The 18,965-nt window shown below is 39.5% G+C and overlaps 1 protein-coding gene and 1 long non-coding RNA gene across 2 annotated transcripts; one reads left to right on the top strand and one right to left on the bottom strand.

Annotated features, from left to right (window-relative positions):
* Nucleotides 1–7,085: 7,085 nt before the first annotated feature.
* IGFBP1 (insulin like growth factor binding protein 1) lies at nt 7,086–13,133 on the top strand. Its single transcript, XM_084510064.1, has 4 exons — nt 7,086–7,589; nt 9,159–9,337; nt 11,090–11,218; nt 12,225–13,133. The coding sequence occupies exons 1-4, from the start codon at nt 7,211–7,213 to the stop codon at nt 12,354–12,356; spliced, it is 819 nt and encodes a 272-aa protein (XP_084366190.1). The 5' UTR covers nt 7,086–7,210; the 3' UTR covers nt 12,357–13,133.
* On the bottom strand, nt 9,787–13,842 carry LOC311432037. Its single transcript, XR_014689794.1, has 2 exons — nt 13,656–13,842; nt 9,787–10,586 (listed from the first exon to the last, which is right to left on the bottom strand). It is a non-coding gene; the product is annotated as an uncharacterized lncRNA (long non-coding RNA).
* Nucleotides 13,843–18,965: the final 5,123 nt, after the last annotated feature.

The raw sequence follows: 18,965 nt of genomic DNA, 5'->3' as shown, positions 1-18,965 counted from the left end.
ATAGTTAGACATTTCTACAACAGCTCACTCAGATTTCATAAAACAAATCTTTTGAGACATCAAATAATTCCTCTCTGTGACTATCTTAATTTTTATGATTGAAACATCATGAATGAGCTGTGAGTCACTAGAAATTTTATGCTTTTCTACATGGTTTTACTACAGAAGGCAAAATTTATTGAATATTTATTAAATGTGGTCAAGTTTCTGTTTGTAAAGAGAGGCACTGCTTTCATCTTTAACAAAGTGCCTTGGGAATCTAATCTTGGCTTTTACTTTGTTTCATTATACATTAATTTTATTGATTTTTTTTTTTTTTTTAATCCAGTAACTCTGTGTGATCTCTGTGTTTGATGGCAGAGATTATTTGTACACCAGGTCAGACAAATATTCGTGTAATATTCAGTCTTATCTCCAGTGTGATTTTGATATAATCACAGGTTGGATTAACTACTTCAGGTCTCTATTTGCAAAATGTGCACCTCTTCAAGGAGCCTATGCAGTTTTAAGTGTCCTAATGACAAGTCAAGTTAACAGCTTCAATTTTCTCTGAAGTGCTTGCTGAAGTGTATTTGCCCAAAAGTATGTGCCATGTAGGGTGACCTTCCTGAACAAGAACGTTGTGTCCCACAGTTATTTGGTCTTCATCCTGTTCTACCTCTTCCCCCAGAAAGCAAATCTTGGTCCCCTCAGTGAAAGGTTCAGGGGTCCCAAGCAAACGCCACAACCTTTGGCATCTTTTTTCCTATGGACAGTATGAACTTGCCTAAATTTCACTGTGGGGCCCATAGAAACAGCTAGAAACTGTAAATACACATAGGTTTAGGTTGCAGTGAGCATCAAAATATTTCACTCTTATCAGATACTAATTCAATGGTAATTACGTTTGAATAGCTAAGGCAATCCTGAATTCCAGTAGCAGGCTTCCTGGTTTCATTTCTCTGTGCAAGCCTTGACATCTCTAGAATTGACTGAAACCCTGAAGTCCTGTCCCTCATGCTCTGGGGAAACAATTAGAAGCTCTGAAGATTGAAAAGTACTCTTGGTACTCTTAGCGACTTGTACTGGGTCTGGCTGGAATGTTAACTTTCCCGGCAGCAGCCCATACAGTGCTGTGCTCTGCACTTGTAGACAGCAGTGTTATCACACCAGTGTTGTGTCTGCTGCTGAGCAGTGCTGGCACAGCATCAGGACTCTCTCTAACCCTCCTAGGGGGTGGGCAAAAAAGTGAGAAAAGAAATATCACCGGGGCAGCTGACCTAAACCAACCAAAGGGATATTCCATACCATGTGATGTCACACTCAGCAATAAAAGGTGGAAACAGGGAGAAGAGGAGAGGGGTGGGTTCTCGTTGTGAAAACATCGGTCCTACTCCTGAACACCAGCTATGTGCATTGAGGCCCTGCTTCAAGGACGTGGTCAAGCATCACTCATTTGTGGGAAGTCGAGAGTAATTTCTTTCTCTGCACTCCACATAGCCTTTTTTTTTTTTCCCTTTCCCCCTCCCTTTTCTCCTCTCCCTTTTAATTTTTCCCTTTAGTTAAATTGTTTAATTAATAACAATCTTTCCTTAATAATAATTATTATTTTTTTCCTTCAATTAAATTATCCTTATCTCAACCTGTGAGTTGTTCTTTACTTTACTTCTTCCCATCCTCATCTAAGGAGGAGGAGTGAGAGAGCAGTTGTGGTGTTTAGCTGACTAGCATGGTAAAACCACCACACAACTCTATTGATAATAATAAGTGATATTGCTGAAATCAGAAATACCCCAGGACAAAAAGCAGGGACAGATTTTTTTCACAAAAGCAGATGAGTGAACTGTTTTATTACTGCAAAAACCAGTGCAGGGGTGAACAGCCTAAATGTAGAAGACAGTTGTAAATAATTAAGGGAAATATAATCTCCCATTTTAACAGATTATCATTTTGGTGTATGGAGCAGCTCTCTTACCCTCTTGCTGAGACTTTCAGGCTGCAGTCTGCAGCTTAGCCCCTCCTCCTGTAGTAGGCATAGTTCAGGCATGTTTGTACCTAAGTTTTGGTTTTCCACTTCACAGGATACCCGAAAAAATGGACCTCTTGGCTTACTGTGGTCTGGGTCTTGTGATTTAGTTCTACTTTTATTAACATTATAGAAAAGATAAAAAGAGGAAAGAACAGTACCTTTAGTTTCTACCACTAACAGGCAAAGATCGTCATGGAGGAGAAAAGCCTCCTGCACATCAGAAGAAAAGATCAGGAATTTGAACCTATCCTAAACCTCAGTGGCACCCATGGCACTGAATTTTGGGTAAGCAGTATATTTCTTTAAAAACACAGCATCTTTAGTGTGAAAAGGGACATCCAGCACTGCAACTGATTATGTATAAACAAGTATAAATTAATTATTATTGGCTGTTTTTCCACAGCCATGTTTCTCCATAGCTGTGTAACTGTCTATAGTAAATGATGCCCCCAGTCTGGGTCTGGATCTCACTTTGTTTCTGCCAATGCTGCCTAGTTCCCTCTCTACTTCATATGGAAAGCTTTGTTCCTGGAAAGACAAGTATTAATTTGGGGAGAAAAGGTGGATTCATGTAGATTATGGCATTTTGCCTATGTGATGGACCCAGGCATTAAAGGAAGCTGTAGCTCTCTATTACTGTCTCAAATTGCCCTTTAAATAAGATGCTCAAATATATATCTGAAAGATCTATTTACATTGCTTTTAAAGAAAATCTTCGGAAAATTTACCTTTTCTTTTATCAGCATAAGATAGCAAACACTTCGGAAGTTAACCCAGCAGTGGTGAAGTCTGGAGACTCATGTCTTAAGTAGCACTATAGCACTCAGGAACCATGGTAAAGGACACATTACTTTTTTGACAGTGCTTTTTTCTCTTCTCGGGTCCATGGCTGAGACACAGTGGCCAGAAACATACAGAGATTTAAACAGCTGATGCTAGTTTATGTTCCTGAAGGAAATACTAAAGGGATCAGTAAAATTTTTCAAAGTCCCTGCTAAGCTACAGCCCAACCTGGTAGGCACTGGAGGACCTTCATTTCCATGGGTTGCCCCAGGGAATATCCCTACCTGGGTTTAGTAATGCTGACAATAGTAAATGAGGTGAATCCACAGCTTTTTTATATTAACTCTCCACACAGGAATTCATGCTCTCTGGAGTTCCTTTAGCTTTACCTCATGTCTGGATTATTTCTCTGGCAGGACAAACTCTCGCTTGTACCATCATTGCGTGGAGCAGCTGGCCTATGGCATGGTAAGACTGCTTTTTATCCTTTCTTGCCAGCAGAGATCACTATTTTTGAAAATAATTATCTAATTGGTCTGTGGACACACAGCTTTGGAAAAAAGACATTTTATTCAATGCACAAATGCTTCAGGCACCACCACTGAAATGAATGACTCCTCCTCTTCTCCCCCCTTTTAACTAGATTACCCATGGTTTGACACAGAGAGGCTTCCTTAGCTAGACTTACCATGAGACATACCTCACTTTTCTCACTGGAGCTTCTGCACCAAAATCACCTAGTTATTTCTAAAATATTTTTATAACCCCTCCCCCCTAAAAAAAGTGCTGGGAAAAAATGCCAAAAGTCAGTCTGCAAAAGTTAGAGAATATCAGTGCAAAACAAATGTGGAACATGTCCTTATCTGCATCCAGAATCTAGAAGTTGTTCTTATCCAACCAGAATAGAAAAATAATACCAAAAGACATATATGTCATTGTTGCAAAGTGAAAATTATGAAAAAAATCAATCAATAAACACTCAAATTATTCAGCAGTAACTTCAGTACTATGAATTACTTGGATAAAATAAATAAAATCCTAATAAACCATAGAGCTGTCACGTAGTATCTTTGATGGGACAAATGAGAAAGAAGAAAGTGGGTTTTTCATGTATCTATAGCTGTTTCTCTTCATATGCTAGATGCCATATATATATATGCGTGTACTTGTATGTACGTACAACACGTAGTAATTTTAGATATTAAACTTACAATTTAGTATCAGTTTCTTATCAAAGGTAAAATTATAAGGATATTCCATTGTTTGTTTGGGGTATTTTAAACCAGTGAAGCAGTCCCATTAGGAAATTATTTGGCAAGCCAGTTGAATTTTTGGTGATTAGAGGATAAAGATCACTTGTACTTAAACATATAAAACTTTAAGTTTTATGAGTCATTTCATGCAGCTTTAAAGAAAAAAATAACATGAAATATGAGGTCATTGGTTAAGAATTGTTGAGAAATCAATGGGAAAAGTCTTGTAGAAAAGTAACCCTTGTTTAGGATTCATGTAGTGTCTCTTCATTAGTGGTTCAAATTAGAGGACGCCAGTTGGAACATCTAAAGATTACCACAAAAAGTCTTCAGTAAACATAGCTTTACATTATGGATGTTTTTAACCTCCTGACTCTTATCTGTTTGTAAGGCAATGTTAGGGTCAGAGATGAAGATTGGTAGGTGAGTTGTAGTATTATATCAGACAGAGTCTACATAAACATATACACTACTTTCATTTCATTGATGTCTTACAACCTATACAAATACACTGCTTTGTTGATTGATACTGTCCTACGTTATTATAACCTGTTCTAAAGTATATTCTTTACATATCTATAAATGAAAGATGAAGGGATAGATCTTAAGTGTCTAACTTCAGTGCAGGTAGGCAATTGCTTACAAATTTTGCTTTAGGAAAATGAGCTTTCCTCACTTTTATTGTACAAAGGACAGCAAATTAAAAAAACAAACAAAACAAAATGAAAAAAATTAACCCATCATTTAGAGTTGACCTGCAATCATACATAAAGGAAGCAAAATAAACACAATTTTAAAATATCTTGTAATTGGAGTGGGTGCATGGGGGGTTGTTTATCATTACAGGGTAAGTTGGAGAAAATCTGTCTTCTAGAAGGCTGCCAGTTGTTAGGAATTGCCTGGGCAGTTCAGATATTGCCAGCTGCCCCCCCAGCAATGACAAGCATGCCAAAGACCTGGAAACAGGATTATGGTTTGGAAGAACTTTCATTCAAACTAATGGAAGTTTTGTGACATAGGCCTGCACATCAGATAAAGACTCCAGTCTTGCACTAAGTTTCTCTTTATCCAATCAGTTAAAAATGATGGTGATGAGTTAAAAAACTTTTTACAGATGTGTTTCAAATGTATTATTAAAAGCAATTTCTTCTCAGTTCATGTTCCCTTTTTTAAAGCAAAGGAAGAAAAACTGCAGTCAAGACCATAGCAGTCACTCTGGAGTACAGTCATTTCATAGACAAGAAGCTTATGATAGGCAGTCAGTAGAATTATGATGCTCAATTCAGATAGCAGAGACTCTAGCTATCTAGAGATAGGTAAGTGAATGAATATATACATGCACATACACAAATGTATATGAGATCTTTGGGTCTTTGTCATTTTACAACTGGGTCTACTGGATCATTTATATTTTTTTCTTCATGTTTCTTCACAAAACATTTTGTTTTTGCATTGTTTTCTTTTACAGAAAAGAGGAAAGGAGGGAAGAAGGTATACTTTTATATATTCATCACTTCACATTGAGTGATAGGTGGATCATCATTTCCCAAGGCAGATGAACATGAAGAAAATATAAATGAAAGGGGAAAATAAACATTACAGCTTGAAAAGTCTAATTGCTGTATTTTTGTGCAGAAATTGTCATACCACAGTTTTTCAGCCAGACACTTCTCCCAGTCATAGACATATGAATTCTACAGAATTATCTTTAAAAAAAAAATTGTTCAGTATCCTTAAAAATGAAAGTGAGTTTGAAGGGCTGCTACCTTTTGCATATGCAGCTGAATATCCTGAACTTTTGAAGATGATTTTTTTTTTTTTTTTTTACATTCCATTAAATGGCTGAAAATTGGAAAAATAAAACTCTTAGATGAAGTAGTAAGGTGAAAAAATCTCTTCAAGTTGTAAAAATCTATAACTAATAAGAATACTTCAAGAACTGACTTAAGAATACAAGGAGTTAAAAAGGCAACAAAAACTACATTATAAATAAAAATCTTTGGCATCAGTACCAGAGAAACAGAAGTGAAAAATAAAATATTAAAGAATGCTCTGCAGTTCTGCTTCACTTTCTTTCACGTGAATGACACATTTGCAGCAGAGAACTAAGAACTAAATGAAAAACAAAACAAAAACAAATAAACAAAAATCATGTTACTTTAGATTACTTGACAGTGGAATTTGCTATTTCAAGCTCAGTACATACTGCAAATACCAGGATAAAATTATCTGCTCAGCACAGTGAAGTTTGAATGCTTTTGCTTTTATTATAGTGACAACCACTGCATGCAAAGGAGGAAAAAAAAAAAAAAAAAAAAAAAAAAGTGAAATATGAGTGGATGGAGAGGGTAACAGGACAGAGAGAAAAGCAGAATTATTTAATTTCTCTCTGGTTTGTTTGACCAACATTATTTTACCCCAAGTGCATGTTGTGAGGACTGATACTCCTCGTCCCAGCAGCAGCAGAGGCAGAAGACCCCTTTAGTTTCAGCTGTGCAGCCCCTCTGGCAGGTTAATGCAAGGACTCCCGTGTCCATGTGTACAGTGGTTACAGGATCCCAATGGCTTTATTACCCTTGGGGCCCCCTCTTTGGTATGTCAGTGTCCTCCTAACCTGCAGGCACATGATGAAAATTCAACAAGGGTTTGTTGCATTTGTTGCTGTGGAAATATGAAGTCAGCTGCTTCAGTTTCAATGGGATTTCCCTCCTCCCCTCTCTCCCCCTCCTCTTTTTTAAACATTTACATTGTTATCAAATGTCAAGAACAAGAGACATTTGTGACAGGCAAAAGGGGAGGGGATACCCCCCACTCATCCATTCCCCTCTGCCCGTTTCCCCTCCACCCCCACCGCATTTTTTCCTGTTAACTATGCTAGGGCAGAGGTGGGGTGAGGGAATAAAAGCATTCCTGAATGTCTGGAGGAAAGAAAAAAAGATAAAGGGGGAAAGTGAAAGGGGAGGGGAAGAGTGGTCAGGGATTTGAACCGCCAGTGAAATTATGTTTCTCTGGCTCTCTTGTTCAGATAATAGTTAACTTGGGGTTAAAGATTAATAGCCAGGCAAAGCATTGTATAAATGGCTCGGCCGAGCTGAATGTATGTAAACTGCCTGCTGCTCCCCAGTCCGCCGAGCTGCCCTCTCTGCCGTCCCTCCTCAGCAGCGACATGAGCAGCCTGCGGGCTCTGCTGCACCGCTGCTGGCTGCCGTCCCTGCTGCTGCCGGCGCTCCTGGGCCCTCGCCTCGCAGCCGGCGTGGCCCTGCAGCCCGTGCACTGCGCCCCGTGCACCCAGGAGAAGCTCGCCCTCTGCCCGCCCGTCGCGCCCGGCTGCCCGGAGGCTGCTCGGCAGCCCGGCTGCGGCTGCTGCCAGACCTGCGCCCTCGGGCAGGGCCAGCCGTGCGGGGTGTACACGGCCCGCTGCCGCCAAGGGCTCCGCTGCCACGTCCCTGCGGGAGAGCCCCGGCCCCTCTCCGCCCTCATCCGGGGGCACGGGACGTGCCTGCCCGCCAGCGAGGCCGGAGGGATGCGCGCGGCGGAGCTGACAGGTACGGCGCGGTCGCGGCCCCGCTCCTCCCCGGCCCGGAACGAGGTCTTTCCAGGAGGGATGTGCTTTGTGCCCAGGGGGAAAGGCTGCAGGTGCTGGAAGTCACAAGCCAGGGGGAAAAAAAAAAAAAAAAAAAAAAAAAAAAAGTGGACAAAGTTAGGCACTTGCTAGAGAAACAGGAAAGGCAGGCAGCTTTTTCAAGGAGAACATGCTCAGATCAGTGCGAGGCAGGCAAAGCAGGCTTTTATGCCACAGACAAGAAGATGAAGTGTTTCAATGGGACGATGCAGGCTAATCAGCGTGAGGTTTCTGGGACTCTAGAGATTGTTCCGCTCTAATAGTAAAGAGCAACTAGAGTGCAACAAAAGTTTTCTAGACATTGTTGATGGCCAGCTCCAAAAGTCTTGAGAGAGAATGAAAAGACCTAAGCAGGCATTGCATTTGGGTTCATTTTCAGAATTAAAAGTATATTAAATAGTGCATTGCTAACCAAATTTCTTTGAGCAAAAAGCTGTATCAAGCATCTTATGCCAAATGATAATGACCAGAAACTTTTTCAGTGTTTATTATTATTTTTAAATGTTTATTATTATTTTTACTGTTTATTAACATTCTCACCATCATTGCTGCTATGTTCATGCAGTGGTGATGAAGGTAACTCAGTAGGCATTACAGAAATAATCATGGTTGACTCAAAATAACAATGGTCACTGGTGGTAGTAAATTGAATTTCTCTTGTACTTGAGGAGGTGGGGAGTGGAGAGAACAGTGACTAAAATGAGTGTTTAAACCTCCATCAGTTAAAAAGCTATAATATTTGTTTTTATTCATTCTTTGTTTTTATTCTTTTTTTTTTTTTCCCTCCTCAATCTTTCTCTTCCTTTTTTTTTTTTTTTCCATTGGATAATTATTTACAGCCTTGACCCAGCAAGTTATTTACACATGTCAAACTTTTATCCCATGATGAGTTTCTGCTAAGAGAAGGAACTTTTGCTTCCAGTGGAAGAGTTCACACACTAAGTTAGGCATGGGCACGTGGGTCATGCTCAGGGTGATCCAAACAGCTTCTTCCACTCCTTAGCTATTTGTTCCACTGCAGGCCACCATGAGCTTCTGCCATATCTTGTGAATTTCTAGCCCTCTGTGAGGCAAGCCACAGAACAAAGTACAAGATGTCATGGATCAGGTCTGGACTAATTCATCTCCTAAATAAGAACTGAAACACATCATGCTGTTAAAAATCTAAATCCATTAAAAGTTTCACTCCAGTCTTTACTTGCTTAGGAAAGTGACTACAACCCACTGTGGTCAATAAAAATTTTTAATTTCTAACAGACTATCTGGAGCTTAATCTTTTGTATTAGTGTGATTCCAAGTATTTATAAAATAACCAGCTTTTTAGAGAACAGCTCATGTGTCCTTATATGAATTAACATCAAAATGTTTAATGTAAATTATTACTCTTTCAAGAGCTAGTGAAGTGGATCTGTCTTAGACATTATATGTTTTAGTTGGTGGTTTTGATTCTCCTTCTTTTTCCTTATCTCACTTAAATATCATTCATTTCCAGACTCCATCGAACCTGAGGATATACCTTTAGAAAGCACTGAAATGACACAGGATCAGATGCTGAACTATCAGATGATGTTTCCCATAGGCCAGGACAAATCCATCCCCTGGAATGCCATCACTGCATATGAAAACATGAAAGCAAAGAGAATATCTGAACTAAAGAAGTGGAAAGAGCAGGTAGGGTTTTGTTGTTGTTGTTGTTGTTTTTGTTTTCGTTTGCAATCTTTTTATAGACCACTTCAGTAGAAGTTACTGATTCTGAATACAAATTTAAAATGTGCATGAAACTCCAACATCAACATCAAAATGTTGGCATTTTGGATAGCTAGCGAACAGACTTCTTTTGGAATGCCTTCATCAGATGCCTGAGGAACAGGCAAAATGGCAGGAGCTATAAAAACAGGTGTGCATCAGATCTGTCCTATACAGAGTCCTTGTAGAGGCTGAATCTTGCTCTGCAATTAATATCAGATTATTACATGGTTCCTTAATTTCCAGAAACCTATATTACAATCTTAGAATTCTTTCTTGTTTTAATTTAAAAATATATAATATATTTGTGCCTGGTCCAGTGTTCAGTGAACTAAAAAGGGAATACTTACATAGAAACATTGATAAGACACCAGTGCAAACCAAAACATTTATTAATTTCACAAGGAAACACTAGCAAGTAGGTACACATAAAAAGACAGAAAGCTCAGCAATTAACCTTCACTTTTACCTTCAGCACTGCAAAATTGCAGTGGTTAGTGGGCATGTGGGATGTGAGCAAGTAGGTTCTGGTGCCACTTGAGGGCACCAAAGAACCACAGTTAGTAGTCTCATGCAGCCGGTGTAAACCCGCGCCCCGGCGACATGAAGTTGGATTAGGATTGTGCACAACGGAAAGCCCACTTTCATAATGCTTGCTCTCTCCCTCTCTTGCACTCACGCACCCCTCAGCGCCCTCCCCCCTCCCCCCCAAAAAACAAAACAAAACAAAAAACAACACCAGCCAAACAACAACAAATACATAGCCCCCACTTCCCATCCCAGAAACATGGGAAGCCTCACTCCACACCCAGAGCAGAATTTAAGCACTGATTTAGTTTGGACTATGCTTAAGTGCTGTTAGGTCCAATTCTGATTTTTAGGCTTCTGCTTTTCTGACCTAGAACTACAGATAAACCCATTGACTTGAATAGGACTGCTTATGTGAAGAAGAGATTATTTTCGCTCCCAATAAAAATATTTGTTCAGTCACTTCTCCTCCCCTTTCATTCCTTTTAATATGTTAGGCACTATTAATGAAGTAGTAGTTGTGACTTCAAAAAGCTGGAAAAGAGAGACAGGCAAACAGTTTTTCACTCCCAGTTCCTGGTACTTTGAGTCTGAGTCTTGGAGCCACAGCAAGTGCTCTACACTCTGCTTTGGTGACGGCCATGTCCTGTACAAAAGATAACAAACGTTCAGATGTTTGCTCTTGTACTGTCTATATATGTCTTGCACCTATTCTCCATACATCAACAGAACAACCCAGACCATGGCAACCCAGAAAACGTGGCCAGCCTCACGTACACCAGCCTCCTGACACGCACCTCCCCATAATAGGAGATATTGTACCCTCTGAGCAGTAATGTGTTTACTCAGTACAGGTTAAATTTCCTTGTGTGGCAATTTAAGGACTTAAATCCTCATGTTTCTGAGGACAGAAAATACTTCAAAGAATAAAAACAAAGGCCTAAATGGAACATCAGAGTTTTCTGGCTGTGCTCCTATTGAAACATGTAGAAACTACATGCAAAGCAGCCTGGTGCAGACTGTATGACTAATAATTATTTTCAATTTTTTTTCTACTTCTATACTGATCATACTTTTTTTTTTTTTTTTTTTTTTGGTTGGATTCTTTGTGATTTCAGTACTGACAATTTTTAAATGATATTCCTGCAGGGACCTTGTCAGAAGGAGCTCTACAGAGCCCTGTATAAATTGGCAAAGGCTCAGCAGAGAAGAGAAGGGGACATTTACAAATTCTATTTGCCCAACTGCAACAAGAATGGATTTTACCACAGTAAACAGGTACGTGCTTTTTTCCTGTCTGCTCACAGCAGTGCTGCGTGTAGTCTGACATAGCCCTTTCATAGCCCTGTGCTCTCCAGCTCACAAGTTTGCAGCTGCTGGAAAATGTCGTGAAAACAGGGATACTTTGTAGTAGGAACAGATGGTTTGTCTTTCTCTTAAAAGTGAGCCGCATGCTCTGGGCTGATAAAAATGGAGGCAGGAGTCTTCTCCATTCACAGAACAGGTGTATGCAAAGCCTTCTCTAAGATCTTTTAACTCTGTCTGTTCCCAGGCCAAGTCAAGCTTCATGTAACTAATTTGTTAGCATATTCACAGTCAATGTTAATGCATAATATCCACCACATTGCCTACATTGTTCATTGTATATGTAAAAATCACTATGGAAATAGGAGGTTCTCAGCTCCCACAGTAAAATACATTTTCAGTGACAAAACTCTCTGGAGCAACATTAGCCTTCTAAAAGTACAAAAAATAACCACAGGTCATGCACACAAATTTAGTAGGTCTGCATAAATCTGTGTCACTGAGACTCCTTGTTTTAGAGCATGGCATGAACATGTGACTCGCTGTGACCTGGGATCTAACCAGGCATGAACAGAAATCTAACTCCCCCCTATCCCAAGAAAGAATCCTATTTCCTTCTGTGCATGAAGCATCAGGCCATCAAGCCATTGCTTTCATCTCTCTAGCTTGTATATTCTGCTTTCCTTCAGTTTCTTACTGAAGATATGGCTGTTTTATACTATTGTTTATCAAGAATTGGGCAAACTGTTTTACATTTGTTGTTGCTCTTATGGTAGCTGAGCTTGGATCAAAGCTCCTCAATCAACTGTTCTGGTTAGAGGCTATGTCAGAGCAAGGATTACTACATTCAGAATGAGTCCATGTGTGGCATTTCCTGAGTTTCCAGTCCTAGTTCTACAGCTCTACTTGTAGCATCCCATAGTGAGTTTTCTTAATTACTTATTCTTTCTTTTTTTGTTTTTCTTCGTAATAATCCTAGTGTGAGACTTCACTAGATGGAGAGTCTGCTGGGTGCTGGTGTGTCTATCCAAAAACTGGAAGAAAAATTCCTGGATCTTCAGAAGTGAAAGGAGACCCTGAATGCCAACAATATCTCAGCTCACAAGAATAAAACTACACATATTCATTCACACCAGGTTTTCTGTGGAGCTTGTTCTCATCAGAAACCATTTCAATCAGGATCCATTCCAGTAAGCTAATTATGGGCACCTGATTTTCAGCATATAGGTAGCCACATAAAGCAGCTTTTTTACTGTGCTGGCATTACTCTGATGCTCAAGTGACAGATATGAGCAACTGCAAGATCAAGTCCTACAGTCTTGTATATTATGTTTGTATATTATAGATACCCTCATATGTAAAGCCGTTGAATTATTTATTTTATAGTAAGTGTATTTTTGTCAGTGTCTTGTTACTAATTTATATTCCCAAACACTTCATAACTTTATGTGTAAATACTTAATATTATTGCTTTTAAATGCATGTGGCATGTTGGAGAAATGTTGCTACTTAAAACTTCAAGTGGCATAAATCTTTTTGGGAAAAATGGCTTGTAAACTTGCATTTTTGTACTATATATTTATAGATGTAAAAGTGATTTTTAAAAAATAGCTTTCAGTACAGAACATGGTTAGGAACTTATTTAAAACTTGTTTTGTTTATATATTATTGCTCTGTTTCAATGTCAAACTGTTTCTTAAAAAAGAAAGTCTAAACCTTGATTATATACTGAAGCTCACAATGGGACAGTATTTGTTTCTTTTTCCACACGTATGCACAGGACATATAGCAGAACAACAGGACAACCTGTGCCACAAGTGTAAATTGTTCACATGTTGACATTGTCATGTTATTTAAAATAAGCTATTAAATAATTTCTTCTACACAGTCCCAGTCTCTTGTGTTCTGCGTGTTTCTGCAACACAGCACACTTAATCACAGAATCACAGAATTGTCTAGGTTGGAAGAGACCTCAAGATCATCGAGTCCAACCTCTGGCGTAAGAAACTCTTAAGTACCAACTCCCTGGAGATAGCGGACAGGGAACAATGGACGGCAGGCAGGACAGTGTAGCAGGGGGTGGGAGAGTATAGGGAAACACAGCCCTTCTAAATCTGCTTCCTGAGCTCCCGGCTCCATCTTTCCTCAATACGTTTTCTTCCTTTGCTCTTCCTCTCCCCATTCCCTTTCTTCTGTCCTTTCCAATCCTGGCTGTGTTTTGCAAGCCTTTGTTTTGGGCAAAGCAGCAGCCCCTAAGCAAATTTATTAAAAGGTTTGCTGGATAGGAAAGCTGTATAACTTTTTCAACTTGAAAGCCCAACACAGTAATATTAGTGTGTTTAAAAGATAACAGAGAGTTTGGAAAGAACAATTTCTTGCATGGAAAGTCAGAGAAAAAGCCCAGCCTTACCTTTTTTTTTGCTGAAAGCAGAGAAGAGGGTCCCTTGTGCTTAGGATGCAGTCCCTCTCCCTCTCCCTTTCCCAAATTTTTCTTCTGTTTATTTAGTGGTTGCAGGGAAAGAGAGGGAAGCAAGCAACTGCCTTGCCTGCTTCAAAATGTTGTTGTGTTTTGTTGTTGTTGTTGTTTATTTTGTTTTGTTTTGTTTTCCATGAAGAAACTGATGTGGGAATTAGCATGCCCCAAAGGTGGAAAATGGCTGCACCAGCTCTGCCTGAGAAAAGGGCCAGAGGGGCATTTTTAAAAGCTTGACTGGGAGGAAACTTAGAAAAAAAAAAAAAAAGAGAGAGAAAAAAAAAAAAAAAAAAAAAAAAAAACCTCCAGCAGTTTCTTGGCATGAACTTTGGTTTTAAAACGAGAGAGGGAAGTTGCTTGCAGAAACAGTGAAGCTAAAGCATGGAAATCTCTGCTCTGAGTATTACATTTCAGTGGCATTACACTGTAGTTATTGAATGTGTTGGTAGTATTTATATGTCAGTGTTGATACTATTGGGGTCTAGTAAATACTCTTTAAACTGCCCCAGATTTGAAAGTATGGATATGCTACTGCATTGCATTGTAGAGTGTGTTGAGATCTTCCCAGGAAAACATTGCAAAAGCTGTTGATGGCATTGACATTATAAATAATTACAAATTATTTACCTCCCTGTAATGAACTACAGTGGGACCCTGCTAAACTTCATTGTAAAATTATATTCACTACGTCAAAATGTTTGGCAATCACTGTATGAAAATAATGAAGAATCAATGAATTTAAGCAAAACCTGAGAATCCTTCCACAAAGCACACCCACAGCAATGAACAATGGTCATATGGCTTTGCTAGGGGAAAATGGTGAGGAAAGGAGAGAAAATTGTATACTCACAGCTGTAGCACACAAGAGCACTCTGACCCTGTTCTGTTCTCACCCCATCAACTTTGTGTAGTGTTGATCTCTAAACAGCAGAAATTGGTTCTTTATGTTGGGATTTTTATATATAGAGGAAACGTTTATCATATTAATAAATAGTAATAGTACACTAATATATTTGCATATATTTGTATATTTATAGTATAGCAATCCAGTATAGCTACTTCTAATGTTTGCAGGGTGTCAGGTTCACATCCTAGCTGCAAGAAATTAGAGTTTTTAACAGGGAAAGGTTTTAGGAAACTGTTTCCTTTCCAGTTAAGCACCAGAAGTGAAAGCTGCCTTGTACAGCATTCAGGCATGACAGACCAGTTTCTTAGGGGAGTTTAGTTCCTTTTATCACACTGAAAGCAACAGGGAATGGGTGTCTCCTTATCTGCAATCTGGCCTTGTGTGACATCTTGCCAGGACTCACCAGGACAGATTTCTGTTGAGCTTCTCTAGGCTGGGCTGTCTGACTTGGGCCAGACTCTTCAGTATACTGGGATTAGGACTAATGCAAGGAGGCAAAGAAGGTAAATTACATCTCCCCTGTCGGAGTGCTGCCAGGAGCTTGGCCTACATTTAGACCATAGGGGCCATGCATTATGATTTGTCCCAATTTTTATGATCAGCTTCAGTAATAGGATGAAAAAAAAAAAAAAAAGTCTGTAAATTCTCTCTCTCTCTCTTTTTTTTTTTTAAATTATTTGTTTATTTATTTATCATTACTTTTTTTTTTTTTTTTTTTTTTTCTGTTTGTGTTTTGGCATGTGTCAGCTGGCAATCCTGCCTCCAGCATGCGCCCACTGCATCAGTCACACTTGTGCTAGCAAGCTCAGCCTGGTAGGAATATGTGGGGAAACAGGGAAGGTGCTGTAGGATGTTCTGAGCAGTTCAGGTCACCTGGAGTGTACCTGGATTTGCAAAGGGAATATAATACTCTTTGTAATTTCAGCTCCCTGCCTTCACACCTTCTTGCACTACTCCTACCCAACCTGAAATAAATTAACTGGTGGGAAGGTATAAGGTAAGCATCTGTGTGTTTGGTTCATGTTATCTGAGAACACTACGTAGTTTGTGCTTTCTGCTGCCAAAACCCTGCCAGGTTTGTTGCAGCAGGGTTTGTTCCAGCCATGCCTCCTCCTGCCCCTGGCCTACTGCCAACTGGAAAATGCTCATAGCAAAGAAATGAGGTCAGTGCTCTCTGCACTTTATTTTCTATTCTCTTTTTTGAAGACAACCTATCTGGTTTTGGGCTCTGCTCATACTGAGTCTGTTCTGCTCACTATTTTGGGGTGCAGTGGAGACACATCTGTGTTGGTTAGTACTGGGAGGGGGTGATGGGGAGAAAGACAGGTCCCGGGCTTTTTATTTACCAACATTTTATATTTATACACTTCTTGGATGTTGCACTGAGAATCAGACAGGGACTCAGAATGCACAGGAAAGTGTGGTTTATGAACCTTATCCAGCACTTAATTGTGTTTGGCACATTTGCCTTCTTGAAGATTTGTGTAGATGGTATAGAGTGAATAGCACAGTAGCATGGTGGAGGAAAATAGAGGAATTCTTTTACTGATGTGTCACCACATATTATCAAGTCACATCTAAGTAAAGAGGTAGTGGGACAAAGAAGGGGAGGGTCTTACAGGAATGCAGCTAGTTAGTATTGTATTACCAGAAATTACAGCAGGAGTCCAGAGATACCAGCACTTGCTTTCTGATAAATGAAAACAGCTCTGATGATAGGTCTGTCAACAATAGCTTTATTTTATTTTCTCTCCTTTCCTCTTCCCTTGACCTGCACCAGGGTGCAATATCTACCTGCAAGTATGCTACTGCAAGGGCCCAGGGAAAGGAGCAACATACTGCAGGACTGATGCAGGAACAAGCTTGTTCGTGAATGTAGAATTAGGGTCAAATGAACAAATCTAAATTTAGCCCATTCCAGATCTTGTGTGTTTCATTTTGCAAAACTTTCTGCTCTCCACTTGAGACTCAGTGGTAGATTATCATCTCTGAGTGGCAGTAGGGATATCTCAGCAGAGGTGAGGGCACTCAGCAGAAGGCAAGGCTGTGCACATGCCTGGCTCCTTGCTGCTTTTTTATGAACCACGCTTCCCTGTAGGGAGGGTGCCTGGCCAGCAGGAACAGCTATTCTGGCAGAGCGTCCTGCTGCAGATGCCCAACATAGAACCTCCTGCACAGAATCTCCTCCAACTGCTGTTAAGCTAACAAAGAACAGTCCATTTGTGCCTACACTGAGATTTTAATTGCATAATTATGCTGGTGATGATGTGTGATTATTTCTTTTTCTGTCACCGATGGTGCTTTGTAGTTTGATGATACATAGCTGTTGAGGTTGCTTGGGAAAGTATCTTTGTGAGGGATGTCTTTGGAGTCCTGGAGCAAATGCAAGCTATATCATAGTCTTCTTCCATATTTTCTCATGGTCTGCATCTTCTGTTTATTGCTGCTTCAGCAGCTGAGCTGTCACCATTTGGATCCAGCAAGGGACCAGAGAAAGAAGCATGCCACTGGTAGCAGCTGTGGAAATATATGGCAAGATCTGAGGGCTGAAGGTTGCATGTGGCACCCCTGTGATAAAGTGATAATCAACTTTTCAAGCTCAGTCAGTTAGGTCTTTTTTACTGGGTGCAAGTTATGTGATATGTAACAGACATAGGAAACATGCCTTCACCTTGAATATTCTCTGTGTGGCCTAAGCAGGCAAAAATAACCTCTGTTCTCCAATTGCAGGAAGTGAGAGAAATGTACCCTCAGCCTGGTACTTGTAGCCGAACTTCTTCACTGCCCCACTTTTGGAAGTTCTTACTGCACATGGCTGTGGGAAGCAGTCCTCAACGACATTTTTTTCAGCTTGACAGATTTTTCTAGTGGAAATCTCAGCTGCTCTCTGTAGCAATAACTTTGCTGCCTTTATTTTTTTCCATCACCACTCATGGAGAAAGCAGTGGGGTGAAATTAGCTATGACAGAGAAAGGCTCTCAAGGAATTTGGATATGTCAGCAGAAGTGGAAAGCCAGGATACATACTACAGAAGGACAAGCATTCTGCAAGGATAAACTGAGATTTGCAACATTATCCTTTGCCTCTCCTAATACCTGGTCTCTGATTTTTTTTTTTTTTTCCTTTTTTCCCCAGCTGTAACTTTCAACCTTGAAGTCATTTGCATTTTGAATATATAGGGCAAAAACAAAAGCAAAGGTTTATGTTTCTACAGCTGCAAAAGCTGAACTGGAAGAAATAATACAACATAAAATAAAGAAAAAAAATAAAATGAGCTTCTGGTGAACAAGAAACCTGTGCTACTTACCATTTAGATGGGAAATTTTCTTTTTAGCAGAGAAAGATGTAGTATTTTCTCAACTGATGTATTATTTTCTCAACTGATGTATTGTTTAATTCAAACGATCTCATGTGTTAGAACTGCAGACACTAACCTACCAAAACAAAAATGCTAAAATCCTTAAACAAAATGAATTCTGCATACTCACAGATGAAGATGTTACTGATACTGACCACAAAAAGCTTGCCCTTAGAATACACCAATATCCATTATTGGATCTTATTTTTGGACTGTGCAGGAGAAAAAAAAAAAAAAAGAAAAAAAAGAAAAAAAAGGGGGGGTCCTTTCTAAAGGCACAGCAGGGCCACATAATAAATAGCTACCCATATAAATATTTGATTTTGAATACTAATACGCATTCACACCCACAAAAATTTCTAAGCACTTTTCATAATTTAATTTGTATCGCTAATATGTAAAATCTCTGTGGAGGCATCCTTGATTACTCAGTTTTAGAGAGTATCTACAGATACCAAAAAATGATTTCCTAAAAGATTTGTAAAACCGTTACTTTAATTTAGGGCTCAGTTCAATGAAGAGTTATGGTGCTTTCCCCTGTGCACAAATAGCTACCATTATTCCCTGAAGAGCGTGCATGCCATAAAGGTGGAAAAGAATATTCTGAGGTCAAAAGACTATAGCACAGTAGATCTACTAAAGCTAACTTTCTCAATCAGTTTGAAAGATAGTGTTTCTGCCTGCAGGCAGCTTTAACTTGCATTCTTGTCAATTAGAGGGATTTATGCAACTACTACTCTGGTTAAAACAAATACCACACAAATATGGGCTACGTAAGGCATCCATGTAGCATCTAGGGATGAAGTATTCTCAAAAAGAAATTAGCGAGTTTTGCAGTACATACGTTAAGCTTTTGTAGTGCCCTCCTGTGCAAATATTTAACATGTCAATAATGTTAACTAAGTTACAAGAATTTTTGTGAGACTTCACAATGTTCACCTGGATTGCCTAAGATTCTTGAAAGAGCTTGTTAAGAAAAATG

The sequence above is a fragment of the Aythya ferina genome (genome assembly GCF_964211825.1).
Source record: "Aythya ferina genome assembly, chromosome: 2".
Classification (NCBI taxonomy): domain Eukaryota; kingdom Metazoa; phylum Chordata; class Aves; order Anseriformes; family Anatidae; genus Aythya; species Aythya ferina.
The sequence above is the reverse complement of the archived record's forward strand: the minus strand, read 5'-3'. Positions and strand labels throughout refer to the sequence as shown.